At 37.9% G+C, this 19929-nt stretch overlaps 1 protein-coding gene across 1 annotated transcript; it reads right to left on the bottom strand.

Moving 5' to 3' along the window:
- Nucleotides 1-12038: 12038 nt before the first annotated feature.
- Nucleotides 12039-13353, bottom strand: LOC111921334 (uncharacterized). The gene is made up of 2 exons (XM_023916896.1): nt 13078-13353; nt 12039-12425 (listed from the first exon to the last, which is right to left on the bottom strand). The coding sequence occupies exons 1-2, from the start codon at nt 13351-13353 to the stop codon at nt 12039-12041; spliced, it is 663 nt and encodes a 220-aa protein (XP_023772664.1).
- Nucleotides 13354-19929: the final 6576 nt, after the last annotated feature.

Genomic DNA, 19929 nt, shown 5'->3' with positions numbered 1-19929 from the left:
ATTCGCCTTGCCGCGATCCCCTGATGTACCTGAAACAATAAACTGAAACTGTTAGCCCAATAGCTTAGTGAGTTCCCCCAAAATACCGATACACTGTACATAACACATATACAAATAACAACATATACTGGGTCCACAGCTTTACACACTGGTTTACCCCCTGGGCCCACAGTATGGGTCTGGATTGCCTTCCGGGCCCACAACTCACATCTGGATTGCCACTGAGCCCATAGTATGAGTCTCCCTCTACTCGTATTTGGAATGCTCTCGGATTTGTTGGTTACCGCACAGAGAAGTATCACCTCAACACATCTCACATAATATGTCGACATATAACACAACTAATGCATATATATATATATATATATATATATATATATATATATATATATATATATAATCACATGATACTACAGGTAGTCCTACAGATCTACCTAACTGGAACAATGTAGATCTATATTCTAGAACCTTAGATCTGAGGAAAGGGCTTACTGGACTAAGAACTATGAGGAATTCAGCGAGTTCATGGAGGAACTTGACGGGTTGGTTCGAACATTCTCGATTCTGTTGAAGGAACTCAGCGAGTCTACAAGGGAACTCGATGAGTTGTACTGGGAAAGTCCCGTTTCTGTTGAGAAAGAGAAATTCGATGAGTTAGAGGAAAACTCGACAAGTTAGATTGCAATTTCACGATTCAGTGATTCATGGGAACTCGACGAGTTGAGTCAACTTGGAGTGTTGACTTTGACTTGACTTTGACTTTGACTTGACCAGAGTTGACCCTTAAGGGTTATGAGCATGTAATGGTATTTAAGGGGTTGTTTTGGTTCAGGGAGTGAGTATAGCTGATTCTGGGCAGAGACGTTTTAGCTATCATCTGACAGTGAGGTGAGTTTCCTCTTGGTTTGAACGGGTCGAAGGCACCAAGGCCAGCCCGTATATGTTATATGTGTTGATTAGTAGCTTAGTGTGGGTGAGACCCGTATCTCATAGCATTATTTGAGTATGGATATATAATTGATTGATAGATTTGGTTATACTTGTTGTCTGTGTGATACTTATATGTGTGCTTAGTAGTTGAGTGTGGGCGAGGCCTGTATCTCATAGATAGCTGAGTGTGGGCGAGGCCCATATCTCATAGTTAGTTGAGTGTAGGCGAGGCCCGTATCTCATAGTTAGCTGAGTGTGGGCAGGGCCCGTATCTCATAGTTAGCAGAGTGTGGGCGAGGCCCGTATCTCTTAGTTAGTCAAGTGTGAGCAGGGCCCGTATATACTTGAGTGTGGGCGGGGCCCATATCTCCTAGTAGCATGATTATGTGTATGGTATGTGGTAGTTTGGGGGAAATTCACTAAGCTTCGTGCTTACAGTTTTCAGTTTTGGTTTTAGGTACTTCTGGTAGCAAAGGGAAGAGCTCGGGATGACTGCATTGCACACACCATAGTGTTTAGCCTAGGATGTTCACTCTGATATTTTGATATGATACTCTGATTTGATACTATGACTGATGTTTTTGGATGGAATGATTTTGATAACTATGGTTTATTAATAAATAAAAATGAAATTTATGGTCATGATTTTTGGGATGTTTCAAGTCTATTGGGGACCACATTGCACTCCCATTCATGCTTCCTATGGTTGTTACTGTATGAACACAACCACATCCATTTAGCTGCCATACCCTACATGTATATGTTTTTTTCTTCTAAATCAACACCATATGACTCTCCTAAGTTTCTTGTCTCTAAGGTATTTAATACACTAGGCATCACTTGCCAATACCTACAACATAAACATAGTTAGTTTGAAAAGCATCATTGATATTTAATAGTGTCAAAATTGAACAAACCTTTAGTGTAACACCCAAAGTTTTGAAGGCCAAGAAAGGAAAGAAAACCTTAATGTTAATGGGCGACTCGGCGAGTTCAAGGAGGAACTCGGCGAGTCAAAGCGGGATCCGGGTCGAGGAGTAAGTGACCGACTCGGCGAGTCGGCCAAGGTGACTCGGCGAGTCTGGTCTGTGCGTGGAAAACCCTAAATTTGGGACTTGGAGCCTATATAAACATCTTAATCTTCTTCCTAGGGTTCCTTACTGCCTCTTTAGCCCTGGAAACCAAACCCTAACCGTCATATCCATTGATTGAGCCATTTATTGCCTTCAAGAGTGCATTAAGCTTGGAGAAAGAGGAAGAATCTTGAGAGTGCAAGAAGGGGGCTGTAGATCTGGGATTGTGAGTTCATTCTGAGCATTTGGAGGTAATAAACTAGTTCCTGGACCCTTTTTGCACCTAGATCTATGTGTGGTTGTTGGGGCTCCTTAGCCATAATGCTATTATTTTGAGTTAGAAGCCGGATCTGGAGTTGCTACTTCGGATCCAAGTGTGTTATGGACTGGAGAAGCATAAAGTATTAGCCCTTGAGTCGATTTTGAAGCCCCTTGGCCTTAAGCCCTAGTTTCTGGTGGATTTTGCCTAGATCTCCATCTCTACACGTAAAGTTTGCAACTTTACGTGGGGAATATGCTTGGGAAGGGTAGATCTACAGTTTGGAGTCCATGCATGACTCAGAAGTCCTCTGCATGTATGTAGATCTGAATGGAATCGGCGAGTCCTTCGAGTGGACTCGGCGAGTAGCATGAAGATGAGGAGGAACTCGACGAGTGGGATGAGCAGCTTGTCGAGTCGAATGAAGATGGGCATGAACTCGACGAGTTGGATGAACAACTAGGCGAGTAGGATGAAGATTGCCTTGTGCTCGGCGAGTCTGCTCTTGGACTCGATGAGTCAGGTCGCGTAGTCCCAAACCCCTCGAGTTAAGACTCGAGTCAGCGAGTCGAGCAAGGACTCAGTGAGTTGGACAGGGCAGGAATCAGGAATCAGTAGACTCAACGAGTCAGGGGCTGACTTGGTGAGTCAAGTCGCGATTGGAAGAACTTTGAGCATAAGAACTCGGCGAGTCAGTAAGTGGACTCGGCGAGTATGGTTGACCTGGAAGGTTGACTTAGACCAGAGTTGACTTGGTTGTCTGTCGGGGGTCAGTTTGACTCAGTGTTGTATTGATATTGGTAGGTCGGGGAGCGAGTGGAGCAGGAGTTCAGAAAGTTGCCGGGCGGCAGCTAGTGGGTTCTTCAACCAGTTCATCCAGTACAGGTGAGTTTCCCTTTGTATGAATGGGTCTACGGCCACAATGCCGGCCCATGTAGTTATGAGTAGAAGACTCGGGGGTTAGCCCTAGGCACAGTATGCTAGTATGATATTCGGGACGAGGTCCAATGATAGAGGGCGGGTGCCCAAGGAATGGTTTATGTGATAGTTTATACTTGTTGTCTGTGTGATACTTGTATGTGCCTGGTAGGGAGGTGAGTGTGGGCGTGGACCCGTATCTCACCAATAGCAGAGTGTGGATGGTGTTCCACATCTCAGTAGCAGCAGATCAGGGGCGAGGCCCAAGTTAGGGAAGGAGTGAGGGTGGGCTGGCCCCGTACCTCACTAACAGTAGGAGTTTGGACGGGGTTCCATGACTCATCAGTAGCAGGACAAGGGCGGGGCCCAGAGATAGGCGAGGCCTTAGGATAAGAGCCGTTAATATGTGTTTAGCTTACGTGATGTAATGTGATATGTTTATGTGCTATTGTATGTTAGTGGGCGAGGCCCTGTGACAGATGAGGCCTAAGTGAAACAGATCTGTATCCGAGCGGGGCTCGAAGCCAGGCGGGGCCTGGAGCGGCGGGGTCATTGTAGCGGGCGAGGCCCGAGGTAGGGGGCGAGGCCCAGGATAGCGGGCGTGGCCCAGTATGTGCAGTATGTGGTTATGCATGGTATGTGGTAGGGTGGGGAACTCACTAAGCTTCGTGCTTACGGTTTTTAGTTTTGTTTTCAGGTACTTCCGGTAGCGGAGGGAAGAGCTCGGGGTGATCGCATGGCACACACCATAGTTTAGACAGCCTGGGAATGTTTACTCTGATAACGAATATGTATTTTGGAAACTAATACTTTGTTTATGTTTTGAAAGAATGAATTTGCTTAACGTAATGTTTTATTAAAAGAAATTTTTAGTCTTGAATTTGGGGACGTTACATTTAGTGGATCTTCAATTCATTTATGGCAAGCGTTATGTTTAGATACATCAAATCGTCCCCATCCAATATCTTTCAATCTCAAACTACACATCCTATGCATCTTATAAAGGCTTATATCCTCAAACATAGTGATAATGGGCTTCTTCCTTGCATCTAAGAGAACATTGTTAAAGTTCTCAATAAACTGTTCTTAACAGCATTACATCCTCTTCCTATTTGAAAGAATGCTCTATACCATGATTTTGGATTCCTTCCTATAAGATATATATATATGCAAAATGGGTCAACATTTTAACCTCTTTCATTGCAACATTCAAAAGAGGCTCAGTTGATGCCTTACTTGCCTTCCAAAATAGTTTCTCATATTGAGCACCAATAAATTTCTTCTTGAAGTTGGACACAACATGCCTGGCACATTGCCTATGTTCTATGCCTAGGAATAATTCCTTCACTGATTCAATTAACCATTCTATTAACATCATATAGACAGTTAGAACATGATTATAATTAATAATTACACCTAATGCATAATTCATACAACCTTACCTTATATTGATCTGACATTAATGTCCTACGAAACCCAAATTCAAGAGGAAGGTATTCTTTCATATTTTCTAGAAACCATTTCCATTTCTCATTATTTTCCATAGATACCACAACCCAAGCTATTAGGTATATATTGTTGTTTCCATCCCTCCCAACAACACATAAGAGTTGACCACTACATATACCTTTTAAAAAACAACCATCCAAGTTTATAATCCATCTACATCCACTTCTCCAACCCTGCTTCAGTGCATAAACACACACATACATACACACACACACACACACATATATATATATATATATATATATATATATATATATATATATATATATATATATATATCCTGCTAAAGTACGTTTTCCCATCTGGCATAGAGTTTACAGAAAACTTGAGTATGGGCCTTGGATTAGACCTTCTAATCTCCACACCATAGGACCATAACTTTGCATAATTTTCTACTATGGTACCTTCAACAAGAGACATTACATGTTGCTTAGCTCTTTTACACTTTCCCATACTAACCTCAATGCCAATTTTATTTTTTACTTATTCTTTTAGCATCCTCACATTCAGTTTCTCAATTTCAAGAACTTCCCTGGTGAAATGACTACCAATCCATCTGTAATCAACATTTGACCCTAATTTAAAATTCCTGGCACAAGTATGATCAGTAATAAGGGACATGATTTTGAATGAATGCTCATCACACATCCATGAAGCCTATAGCCTAAATGTGCATTTACCATCACAACACTTAACCAATAATCATTTACTATCATTTTTTCATAATACAATTGATACCCATTAGTTACAACATAGTTATAAAGCATGAATTTCAATTTTTTAGGATTGGTAAACCTCATACCTAGAATTGGAAGCTGCTTCTTCTAAGGTATGTCTTCATTGAACCTTGCTTAACCTTTCACATCTGAGACGTTGTCATCCTCATCATCTTCTGGGCTTTCAAATTATATGGCATCCTCATTTGCATTTTCCTGATTGAGTCTATCATTCGTTACGCCTTCCATGTTGGTCCTCTATGGACTCATGGGCTCAGTTAGGTCAACACCATTTTCCCTTTCCATTGACATGTTTGACATGATAGACCAATTGTGTTTAATGTCATTTTCCTTACTTACTCCATCGCAGAATACCTACAGATTAGTACCAAAATGGTCCATCTACATAGGCAGTTGTACTCCACACCTATACACAACGTCTATAAACTCTTGGTATTGAAGATCACTAGAAATCAATGTTAAACCTTATGCGATTTGTAAATTCGGTTGACAATATTAAACTTTCTCACACTTCTCTTATGTGAATCATTCAAGAAAACCAACAAACTCCTTGTGAGTCATACCAGCAAAATCAATATTCTCAAACACATGATGAATACCATCAGAGTAGCAAAAAGGTTTGTTAATGAACACACCTTGGAAATGAACTTTGATTGAGACGACTACAGTATTCGACGGGAACTATAGTGGAAACAAGTGTTTTTTGGAAAGATGACAATGGGAGTGGAGAAGGAAATACCGAAAATCATCTTATTGTAACATCTCGTTGTTAATGTACTTTTATTTTCTTTAGCCCTTATGATTTTATTATTTTGTAAATTGGACCCTAAGGGCATGAATGTGTTCAATTAATCCATAGTGGAACTTCCGTAATTTTAAGGCTATGCGTACGTGAGTACGTTGGGCGTATGTGGCCAGATCCCAAACCATAGTTTTGAGGGTTTTGCACGTATTTAAGCAACATTAAGCCTCATTTCTCTTCTCATTTCCAGCCTTCATCATTATACTCGTGTTCTCTTGCAAACCCTAGCCTTATTTGAGCACTTGGAAGATTTAGTATGAGTTTTTGTGTGTTCCAAAGGAAGAGGAAGGTGGTGGTGAAGCTTGGAAGGTAGAATCAAGCTTAGATATGAGAGTTTTGCATCCTTCTCCATCATTAGAAGGTATAAAGTTCAAATCTTGATGGCTAGTTCACTCGATCTTGCTTATGTGTTGATTTTATGTCCTTTTTTGGCCCAAATTGTTAAATCTCAAACATGGCATGTTCTTGACTCATTAAGCTGTATTTCAGACTCTAGTAGTAGGGTTAAGTCATAAAAATGGAGCTTTAGTGGCTAGTTTTGTCCCATGCATGTTAATGGGAGTCTTAAGGCATTAAGGTGTTGGGTATTTAGGGATTAAGCACTTTTTATGCATGCAAGGGCATAAAGTTTCCAACTTTATGACTCTTTATGGCATTTGGACCTTAGATATGCATTTGGGTGCATTAAGTCGTTACAATAAGCTCTTAATGAAGGAATAATGATTTCTGGGGTCACGCCCCGCGTACCTGGTAGTATGCCCAGTGTACAAGGTCAAAGGTGCCGATGCGGTCAAGGAGGAGTGCGCCCAATGTACCTCCATAGTACGCCCCACGTACTCGCTCTGGGTCGACTCGGTTGGGTTGACTGAAACGTCCCAAAATTCAAGACTAAAAATTTCTTTTAATAAAGTATCACTTAAAGTAAAATAATCATTTCAAAACATAAACGGAGTATTAGTTTTCAAAACACATGTTCATTATCAGAGTAAAACATTCCCGGGCTGACTAATCTATGGTGTGTGCCATGCGATCATCCCGAGCTCCATCATCCGCTACCGGAAGTACCTGAAACCAAAACTGATAGCCGTAAGCACGAAGCTTAGTGAGTTCCCCAGATACCACATACCATACAAACCATTCATAGCCAAGAATCATACATAACCGACTTATCCATAACCAAGTAAGGTGCTATGTGCCAAACATAGTCTTGCCATTATGCCACGGGCCGCACGTGGTCTTCCTGGTCAAGCCTGGGCCGCTCCCTGGGTCTTACAGACAAGTGCCAGGGGCCACCCCCTGGTCTTACAGACGTGTGCCAAGGGCCACCCCCTGGTCTTACAGACAAATGCCAAGGGCCACCCCCCGGTCTTACAGACAAGTGCCAAGGGCCACCCCCCGGTCTTACAGACAAGTGCCAAGGGCCACCCCCTGGTCTTCTATGCAAGTATCACACAGACAACCGTACATACTACTCTACTTAGCTAAACAGCATACAGTGTGCTAGAAGCCACCTCCTGGTCTTTCATGTCTATAGCATACAATGCGCCAGGAGCCACCTCCCGGTCTTTCATACATATTGCCTAGGGCTAACCCCCGGGTCTTCCTATCATACATAATATCATGCTGTGCGCCAGGAGCCGCCCCCTGGTCTTTCATGCATATTCTAAATGGGCCGACATTGGTGCCCTAGACCCATACAAACAGTGAGGAGACTCACCTGATACTGCTGAGCTGCTGCTGCTAAACCCTTTGACCGCTACCCGCCCACTGACTGAACTCCTGCTCTACTTGCTTCCCGAGCTAACAATATCAAAGCAACACTGAGTCTAACTGACCCCCGAAAGACAACCAAGTCAACTCAGGTCAAAGTCAAAGTCCTGGTCAAAGTCAACCTTCCAGGTCAACCCTACTCGTCGAGTCACCCTACTGACTCGCCGAGTTCATAAGTCCAGAGTCCTTCCACTCGCGACTCTACTCGCCGAGTCAGCCCCTGACTCGCTGAGTCTACTGATTCCCGATTCCTGTCCTGTCCAACTCACTGAGTCCTTGCTCGACTCGCTGACTCGAGTCTTAACTCGAAGGGTTTGGGGACTCCGCGACCTGACTCGCCGAGTCTAAGAACAGACTCGCCGAGCACACGGCAATCTTCATCCAACTCGCCGAGTTCATGCCTATCTTCATCCGACTCGACGAGCTGTTCATCCCACTCGTCGAGTTCCTCCTCATCTTCATGGTACTCGCGAGTCCACTCAAAGGACTCGCCGAGTCTATTCAGATCTCCCAACATGCAGAGGGCTTTTGAGTCATGCAGGGACTCCAATCCATAGATCCATACTTCCAAAGCTCAATCCCTACGTAAAGTTGCAAACTTTACGTATAACTAAAGAGATCTAGGCTCAAAACACATTAGGGTTTGGTTTAAGGACACAAGGCTTCACCAACTACTCATCTCCTGATGCTTTATGACCTAATGAACTAACCCAACCATAGATCTGAAGTGGCAACAACATATCTAAGCCCCTAACCCGATTTGGGTCTCAAACAACCATAAAAACCCCCAAATCTCATGGCAAAATAGATAAAGATGCAAAGAAGGGAAAATGGCAACTTAATACCTCCAAGATGAACACAACTGAAGTAGATCTCGAGCACACACCTCTCCCTTGAAGCAACCTTCTTGATCTTCAAGTTTCCTCTCCAAAGTATCCTTCCTCCAAAGCTATTTCTCTTAATAATGGAAGCTCACACGTATTATAGGGTTTACAGGTCCTCTGGAGTGATATGGGGGCTGAGGGAGGGACATAACACCCTTTAAATAGGATACAACTCCCGGAATTAGGGTTTTCCTCGCACAGACCAGACTCGCCGAGTCGCCTTGGCCGACTCGCCGAGTCGGTCACTTACTCCTCGACCCGGATCCCGCTCCAACTCGCCGAGTCCCTCCTTGGACTCGCCGAGTTGACCCCTAAACTTAGGGTTTTTCTTCCCTTTCTTGTTCTTCAAAACTTTGGGTGTTACATTGACTCAGTTGACTCAATGGTTTGACCAGTTTGTCTTTGACCTTGACCTAGTTTGACCTTAAGGGTATTTTGGATTATGACCAAGAATCGTTCATTGTAATGATTAGGTGTCAGATTGAGATAAGATTTGGAGTTAGTACCTCAACAACTAGTGTTCAGTCTGAGGTGAGTTTTCCTCACTATATCTGTGGGTCGACGGCACCAATGCTGACCCATTATGTTATGTATCCTGATATGTAGGGTGTTAGCATGCGTTAGTGATCTGTGGATATGTTATCTGTGTTACCTGTTGCCTGATTATTTGTTTATATTTTATGCACATGTCGACATGCTATGGTGTATGGTGAGACTTGACTACTCTGTGCGCCAGTCAACATACTGGGGGTATGCCAGCTCGAGGCTGATTGGATCTGACATGTTGGTATTCCAGGCCGAGGCTGATTGGGTCAATTCTGATACGAGGGTATTCCATCCCGATGTTGGCTGGACCCATCGTGGACATGTCTGGTATTCCAGTCGGAGGCTGATTGGGCCATGCATAAGTGTTTGTGTATGTGCTTTGTTTTGTGGTGGTATTTTGGAGAACTCACTAAGCTTGGGCTTATAGTTATAGTTTTTTGTTTCGGATATTTCGGATGACCACGGAAAGGCAAATGCATGACCGTGCACATCCTATTGTTTATCGGTTTTTATGATTTTGGGATACTCGTATATTATATAAGCATTTTGAAACAAATGGTTTTGTAAACATTTTTATAATATGGGCTGGTTTGAAAAGTTTAAAATTGTTGTGATTTTCGCTAGTGTTCCACTTATTTAAAAGATTTCAAATTAAAGGTAATACATGTGACCATTTAATTTAATGACATAACACCGTCGTTTGCGTCGTGGCACCAATTATACATGTTATCCCGGTATCCCGATAACAAATAACATAAGGAGATTTTAAATCGATCATATGAGATTTTATTACCTTTTTGTAAAAAAAACAATTGAGTGACCTTTTAAACAAAACATGACAATGTCATTAGGCTAATATGACATTTGCCCCTGCTATAAAAGGTGGTTTATTGAAAAAAATTCAAAACAAACGTTTTTCTACTTATGTGCATATGATGCACATTTTACATTATATATATTTTTTCGAATATAAGTATGGGTAGAGGTTAAAAAATAATGAATTTACATATTTTTAGTTCTTTATATATATATATATATATATATATATATATATATATATATATATATATATATATATATATATATATATATATATATATATATATAAAATAAGGTCTAAAACGTTTTTCCAAATAATGTGCATGTGATGCACGTTACATATATTTTTTTCGAATATCAATATGGAACGAGGTTAAAAATATTAAATTTACATATTTTTATTTATTTTTTCACTATATGATAATATCTAAAATAAAGGTTGAAAAATTGATCTTATTAATCCAAAAAAAATCAGTATACTAATGGATCGAATCTCTCTCTTTTTTTTTTTTCTCTCTCTCTCTCTTTTTATATATATATATATATATATATATATATATATATATATATATATATATATATAACATGTTATTTATAATCCATAAAATAATAATAATAATAATAATAATATCAAAGGCAATAGTTTGTAACCAACTAAATCCCACATATGGGCTTATTGCTTAGGCCAATATTAATTACCAATTCAGATCAAAATCATTGACATAAATCTTTTTTTAAGGCTATGTTTGGCGTATTAGCTGAAAAGCTAGCTGTTAGATGAAAAACTGACTGTTAAATAAAAACCTAGTTGATAGCTGAAAAGCTAGCTCATAGAAAATGACATTTGGTAAAGCTAGTTGAAAGATATAAAATTACATTAAAGGGCATTTAGGAGAATGAGTTTCTATAATTAATTAAGGGGTATATTTGGAAAATTTTAAAAAAGTTCATAAAAAGCTAGTCTAAGTAGCTTTTTAGAAAGCTAGTCTAAGTAGCTTTTTAAAAAACTAGTTTATAAGCTACTTTTTGGTTTGTCAAACACTACAACTTAAAAAAACTCGAAAAATAAGCTAGTTTATCAGATAGCTATGGCGCGCCAAACACAACCTAAGAATTAATAAAACATCATGTCTACTAATTTTCAACTAGGCCCACGGCTTCAAACTGGTGTTCCCCGTAATGTTGTGATTTAAGTTATTTCTTCCCTTCCTCAATTGTCTACAACATAAGGTCATAAACACACTCCCGTAAAAGATAATTAATTCAAGAGTTCAAAATAAAATAAAAAATAAAAAACCTATATTTTTTTGTTCAAATAAATTGTAGTTGCAAAGGAAAGATAAATAACCTCGAGAACCCAGCCAAGGTTTGCTTAGTTGACATAGGAAGGAAGGATGTTTTATGTGCATATTTTAGAATAAAAAAGATTCGAAGCCCATAGCCACTTGGGCAATAATAACTAAAAGGTCCATGTCTCTATGAGAAAGAGCCTCCGATTGACATTTACCCAAATGCAAAACATACTTGTAACCAACATATTAAGTTGGTAGGAACGATGTCTTATATCAGATTTGCCACACTGCATAAAAAAAAACTTGTCATATGTATTGTTACACTTGTCATCCTATTTAAAGAAAAAGTTAATTTATATTAAAAATAATCAATTTAATCAACTTGATTTAAAACTAAAATTTCATTAAATTTCAACGAAAATTACAACAAACATACCAAAAAAAACTTAGAATTTAAAAATAAAAACATGAAAATCAAAATTATCAAACTTAGATAGACCTAAAGGATATCATCATCAGAAAATTGATCGTCAAAATCATCGACCGATTCCACATTAAGATCGATGTGGTTGGCAATCCAAATATGTCCCGTCAAGTCCCTACGAATAACACGATACGTCTCAACATCATGAAATATTGCCCTCATCGCCAACGCCAAGTACTCCGTGCTTCCAACCTCAAAAGCTTGTGTCGGTGGAATTATCTCGTTTTCGTTAGACTCACATATTGCATTTCCATTGTCTTCGAGAATCATATTATGCAATACGATACAAGTATACATCACCTCACTCATTTTCTTCTCCTCCAAAAAAGGTGAGGGATTTTTAAGAATATGCCAACGTTTTTTCAAAGCACCAAACGCTCGTTCAACATCCTTTCTCACCTTCTGTTAAGCTCTCTTAAGCTTTAACCTTTTGCGATCATTTAGACAAGACAATGACTTCACAAAACAATCACGCTCCAGATAGATCTCGTCTACAAGATAATACCCGTTCGTATACGATGTTCCAGATACTTGAAAGGAAGAATCTGGTGTAGCCCCGTTATACATGTCGCCAAACAACGGAGACATTTTAAGAACATTAATGTCATTGAGGGAACCATCAGAACCAAATAATGCATGTCATATCCACAAATCCTGTGAGGCCACTGCTTCAAGTATAATGGTTGGATAAACATGATCATCTCGGGTGTATTGGTCTTTATGGACGTTAAGACAACAACCTCATTCCCAGTGGAGACAATCTAGACTTCCCAAAATTCCAGGGAAGCCATGCACATTTGAATGATGAGCATACAACTGTTGGATATCACTACAAGTAGGTTTGCACAGATATCATGGACCAGATAATCTCATGACAAACTTACAAAATTTGTGAAGGCTTTTTCCTGCAGTACGTCTAGACATCCTAAAATTCTCATCTAGTGCATTGGGGCAAGTGACATGCTAATTGACGAAGTGTAGCAGTGCATTTTTGTATATGAATAAAATCAACTGTACCTCTAGCATCCCGACATTGTTGAAAATATAGACACACTGTCGTGACAATGTTGACGATACGGAAAAACAGAGCTTTATGCATATAGAACTGGCGACGAAAATAATATCCTTGAAATGTGACATTTTTAGCAAAGTAATCATGCATGAGTCGTTCATTAGCCACCTCACGATGTCTTTGTATGTATCTTCTATTCCTCCAACATCCATTCTCCGCATTTTGTGGTCGTAGTTCTTCAATCTTCTGTTCCGCCTCCTGAATGACCTCTATGGTCGTTTCAAGCAACGCATCAAACATGCTCGATGAAGATGCCATTTTGAGAGAGAATATTTAAGATGTAGAAGATGGTTTTGATGTGGTAAATGAATAAGTTATGTTGTATTTATATGAGTTTTTTTTTTCAAAAAGAAAATATTAAAAGCAAAAAGAGTCGTTGTCCTCCCATTGGTCCCCTCCAACCAAACAAACTTGACATTTTCTCACCGAATTGCCAAGCCGAGCTCGACATGCCTCGGCCTCGGCCCGATGTTCGCCGAGCTAGTCGAACCATATGCCGAAGCCACTTCGAGTGGCCTTATAGCTAATTACGTTGAAAATAAGGGGAATCGAATAAACTAATCATTATAACTATCATTGTAACCGCGTTTATATATATATATATATATATATATATATATATATATATATATATATATATATATATATATATATATATATATATATATATATATATATATATATGATTTTTTTTATAGTTATTGGAAAAAGTGACAATTTACTTTAGAATGTTTTATTCTGGATTTGATCTTCAAATTCTAGAGTTATTATTTGTTTTATTCAAAGAAATATCTCTATTTATGTCCGAAATATTAATTTTGAAATGTTTAATATCACTGTTTTTCAATTAAATGTTGGATTTTATGCCCTAACATCATATATTCACATTATTATATTTGTGTAACTTTTTGTTAGATTTAAGTAAAAACCAAATTTATTTCTCAAAATTTCGGAATTGTTCATCGGATTTCAGACTTGTTCTTGAAATTCCGGATATTTTTTTTAGAACTCCAAAATTTTAATCCAAAATCTGGAATGTCAATATAAAACGTACTTTTTTGTAAGAATTTTTTTTTCTAAGTCTGGAATTCCCATTCCGAACTTGGTGATTATTTTGCAAAAACAATTTGTTTGGTTATTTTCTTCAAACACACGTTATGGTTAGATTACTTAATTTCCCTTGAAATAATGTTATTGGTCAGATTACTTAATTTTCGTTGAAATAATGTTACCAAACTAACATGTAATTAGTCGGTTAAAAATATAATATTGTATAAATTTTCAGGAATATATTTTTAACGACAAACAAAAATACTTAAAGATAAAAAGCAATTGTAACAAGAGTTTTTTTTGGAATGACTAATTAAAAAAAAAAAAAAAAACCAACTAGTAAGAGGTTAGATGAACAAAACAATGTGAGTGAAGTAAAAAACATTGAGTTTTGCAACCACAATGTCTAAGTAATGCTAATTGTTCCTACTAGAAAACCAATCAAAGGAACTAATAACAATATTATAAAAAAATTCATTCTCAAAATTGCAATGGACTGAAAAACGACATTATCTATGTACTGTGAAAGCATCCATATCATAGTAAAAAATTGCAATGGACTGAAAAACGACATTATCTATGTACTGTGAAAGCATCCATATCATAGTAAAAAATTGCAATGGACTGAAAAACGACATTATCTATGTACTGTGAAAGCATCCATATCATAGTAAGAACAATGAACCATGCCGACTTATGAGGAAAGACTTTCACATAATAGTTTTTATACTCAAAGTGTGTCTACTACAATATATTAAGTGGAAGCAACACAAAACCTACGAATAACAACCAACCCTTGGTGTTGATACGAGATTATTATCAGAATTTGAATGTTCTGTCGAATCTGGTAATTCTTTTAACTACTCAAATATGCTTATAAATGCACCAAAATCTATGACGGAAAAAATGACTGCTTATTTAGAAGTAATTTAAATGGGTGGCTTCTTTCAACCTTTTATTTGTATGATCTCAATTGAAGGATCCGGTTTTAAAATTATCTGTTTTAGTGAAACGTTCTATATATAGTATGTTGAGTTAAAATTTGAAGGATCCCAAAAGTATGCTCAGAAACGATGCTAGAGCCCTTTTCACCTCAATTTCTTGGACTTCGTTACAAGGAGTTGTGGCTTCTAAACCCGATTGATGTTCATTCTAAATAGACATTTAAACCATTTTATGCTTCATAGGAATTATGTGGATGTTATAATTTATTTACAACCATCTAAATCTAGCTATCCCCACCTTATTACTTGCTGGTGCATTTCAATCGAAAAACTTCTTAGAGCAAGTTCTAGTATGTAATCACTTCATGGAGAGGAGATGTCTATGTGATAGCGTTATAGAAAAAGTTCAAAAGCTTACGTTTTATGATAGTGTATTGGTTTACAAGTTCCATGATGATGTACACGGTGGAGTTGTTTCAGAAATTAGAAGATCCGATTTAGAACCCTATTTAGGACTTCACTACCCAACTACAAATATTCCACAAAAAGCTAGATTCTTGTTCAAACAAAATGGTGTCAGGATAATAATTGATTGTGGTGTGAATATGTTCTAGTGATTCTACGTGATGAGTTAAAGTAGTCTTTTTTTTTTTAAACAGCAAATATAATCTACTCCTAATGTTATATCCATAGAGACTTACAACTTCTAAGTTATGAAAAGTAAAAAAAATAATGCTTTGTACATGCTCTTCTCGTTGGTATTGTTCAGAGAATGATGGTGTCATTTTCTTCCCTTTTTTTTTTTGAGGTTGTCGTGACTCTGGAATGTGAAACTCCTCATCATTTACATAGATGTGTCTAGAAAATTAGGCATTGGAAGACGTGTATGTGTTTGCGTCAAATGTCTTTATCCTTTCTTATGAGTGTAAATCATCACCCATGAGAGGGATGAGACTCAATTTCACACTTTCCCATGCTGATATGTGAGGAAATACTTTCATATAAAGGTTTTATAGTCAACATGTGTCGAATGCAATATATATTTTCTTCTAAATGAGCACTTTGGCGATCGGTAACCTTGTTGTTGTAAATGGTGTTGAACCTAGTGATCTTTAGATGCCTGTCTATCAACTTTGAGTTCAATTAATGGACATTTCGATTGATACCCCTATTTGATGTGAATACCACTCAAGAATTCGATTCCAAAAGGATTCAAATCATTGTTTAGAGATGGTTTCTTTTGTAAACCCGTAGCGAGACTTTCCTTCCGGTTCGAACATGTAGCATGACATGTCCCACGATTTTAATTTATTTTGATTGTGAACATTATTGTCAGAATGAATGTTGTGCAATATGGTGTGGTAAAATGAAATATTTAATGAGTATTCATAGGGTAACTTAAATGTATTTTAGAGGTAAATTACAACTTTCTTGAATATCCTTTCACAATTATGAAGATGAAAGATGTCGTTTTGGGGTTATTAGCATTGGGTCCATACAGATTTACCTTTGTGTTCATTAAACAATTTTGGAACTTATTTGAGAACGATGTAGAGTTTGTTAGACATTTTTTGGAGTTTCGGTTTTATTTCAATAGGTTGTAATTCCTCTTTTATTTTGCTTATACTTAAGGTTACTGACCTAGTTGCAGTTAGATATTTTAGGCCAATATGTTTAGTAGGGTGTCAATATAAAAGTATTACCAAGATCTTAGCAAATAGGCTTGCAATGGTTATGAGTGATGTTGGCTTCGAGCTTGTGTTGTGGGTCTTCATCAAGTGTAGGTGGACGATTTAGACTAAATTATCGGGTGCTCGTCATATAAAGTTTCATTTACTTATCTTGGTTTACTTATTGGTTCGACTAGGAAGGAGGGTTGGAATATTATTATTCACCGATTATCAAGAAGTTTTCCAATAAGAAAGTTAAATTATTATCAATTGGTGGCATATTGACATTGATCAAATCCAATTTGGGAAGCCTCGATATATATTGTTTTTTTATTTATAAATCTCCATAATATGTTCTAAATATTTTGGAAAATCACAGAAGTAAGGTTAATGGGGAGCTGCTATGGATGAGAAAAGTATTAGTTGGGTGAATTGGAAGAAAGTGACATTAGATAAAGATGATAGTGATCTTGATATCAATAGCCTTTTTTTCATTAATGAGTTTCATCCTTTTTAAAATGGATGTAGTGTTTTTTGAAGGATTCTAATTCCTTATGGATGTCAGTTATCAAAGCTATTTATGGTCTAAAAGGAGGAATTCAAGCACAAACTTGTTCCAACAATGATTGTACATGGGATAGTATTATGAATTCGGTCATGAATTTTACAAACAAAGGTCAGGACATTAATTCCTTCTTGCGAATGAAGATTGATATTAGAGATAATACAAGTTTCTAGAAAAAAAAATTTGGAATGAATATGTTGATTTTCAAACATACTTCCGAAGACCCTAGGTTTATATGGTCAAATTGGATGGTTGGTGTTGGGATCTTGACACTAATGGGGGTTATATGGTCAAATTGGCGAGAGATTTTATTGATTTGCAAAACGAATACGTTGGTGATTAGTAATGATAAAACACGTCATAATGAAGTTCTTCCAATCAAAATAAATATTTTGTGTTGTATAAATTTAATATTAGAGTTAACGTGGATAAAAAAAAAGTATAAAAGTTGATAGTTCTTTTATCCAATTTACGATGATCATATTGAGACAATATACTATCTTTTTAACTCTTATTCGAAAGCTTCTTCTGTTTGGGCGTTAATTACAAAATGGTGGGAGATTGTTGATATTTCTCCGGACAAGACTATGAATTAAAGAAACAAAAGTACACTCTTTGACAGGAACCAAATCGGTTCCTGTGATTTTCTCTCTCTATTCATTCCAATCGTTCCAAACATATATATACATACGTTTGAATTAAAGATAAGTTATCCCAGATAAGAACTACTAGGATAAGCACTAGATAACAGAAAACAAGGAGATAATCATAAAAGGGTAGATGCATAATTTCCTTCACTCCCCCTCAAGATGGAACGTGAAGATTTCGAACGCCCATCTTGCCAAGTAACAACCGAAAACGATCAGTCCCAAGTGGTTTAGTGAAAAGATCAGCAAGTTGATCTTTGGTGTGTATCTCAGCTGGCAAAATTTCACCAGATTCAACCCGTTCACGAACAAAATAGCAATCCATTTCGACGTGTTTGGTACGCTCATGAAAAACGAGATTATTTGCAATGTGGCGCGTGGCTTGGTTATCACAATAAAGCTTCGTAGGACCTTTCTGGGCAGCGTCTAAATCTTGTAGGAGCCAACGAAGCCACAAGATCTCGCTAACGGTAGTTGCCATAGACCAATACTCAGCTTCAGCAGAAGAACGAGATACCACATACTGTTTCTTCGTTTTCCACGAGATAGGGGCACCCTCGAGAGTGATAAAATAACCAGTTTTGGAGCGTCTCGTGAAGGGACATCCAAGCCAATCTGAGTCACAATACACATTCAGGGTTAAGTCACCATCATAAGGAAGGAATATACCTTGACCAGGTGTAGTTTTTAGATAACGTAATACACGTAAGGCAGCATCCCAATGTGTCTGTCGAGGAGATGAAACAAACTGGCTTAGAGTGTTGACCGCAAAGGTGACATCAAGTTGAGTCACTTGTAAGTAAAGAAGTCGTCCAATGAGTCTCCTATATTTTCCTGCATCCACTAAAAGAGACCCATCTTCAGTGGTGAGACGAAGGTTTTGTTCCATTGGAAAGGAACTTGGTATGTAACCCTCTAAACCACAACCAACAAGTATATCTAGAGTATATTTTCTTTCACTAAGAACAATTCCATCTGGCGTTCGAGCTACTTCAATACCAAGAAAGTATTTCAATGGTCCCAAATCTTTTATACTAAATTGACTATCAAGAAAGGCTTTTATTTTAGCCATATGCTGATCATTACTTCCTAAAAGAATAACGTCATCAACATAGATGAGAGCTGCAACATACGTGTCCCTTTGTTTGAAAATAAAAAGGGAATGATCTGTCTTTGAATGTTGAAATCCAATCTGAAGAAGAGCTTTAGTAAATTTATTGTACCAGTTTTTGGATGCTTGGCGTAGACCATACAACGACTTTTGAAGGCGACATACTCTGGTATCTCTTTCTTTTGCACATCCTTGTGGAATTTTCATGTAAACCTCTTCATCTAAATCTCCATGTAGAAACACATTATTTACATCGAGTTGATGAATGGTCCACCGTTTCTGAACAACAACTGCTAAAATAGTTCTTACAGTAACAAGTTTGGCCATAGGTGCAAACGTCTCATGAAAGTCTATTCCTTCAATTTTGGTTAAACCCTTTGCAACGAGTCTCGCTTTGTAGCGTTCAACATCCCCAGATTGCTTGTATTTAATTTTGTATACCCACTTTGAATCGATAGCTTTCTTCCCGGGAGGCAAGGTTGTCAAAATCCACGTGTTATTTTTCTCAAGGGCTTGGACTTCCCTTTTCATAACATCCCTCCAACATTGACTTTTAATTGCTTGATAATAATGTTTTGGCTCATCATGTGAAGAGATGGCAGCCAAAAAGGCTTTATGTGAGTTAGTAAAACTTTTATAAGAAACAAAATGAGAAATGGGATGTACCGTCGAAGAAGCTATATTGTCATTGGAATGGGAATAGTCTATAGAATGTGGTAATTCAACTTCAAAATCTTGCAGGTGAGTTGGTTTAGTGCGAGTTCGTTCTGGACGTCGATTGTGAGCTATCTCTGGCTCATCACGTTGGGCAGTCTCTGGCTCAACACTCGCGTTTGGGCTGCGATGC

The sequence above is a fragment of the Lactuca sativa genome, chromosome 9, assembly GCF_002870075.4.
Source record: "Lactuca sativa cultivar Salinas chromosome 9, Lsat_Salinas_v11, whole genome shotgun sequence".
Classification (NCBI taxonomy): domain Eukaryota; kingdom Viridiplantae; phylum Streptophyta; class Magnoliopsida; order Asterales; family Asteraceae; genus Lactuca; species Lactuca sativa.
The sequence above is the reverse complement of the archived record's forward strand: the minus strand, read 5'-3'. Positions and strand labels throughout refer to the sequence as shown.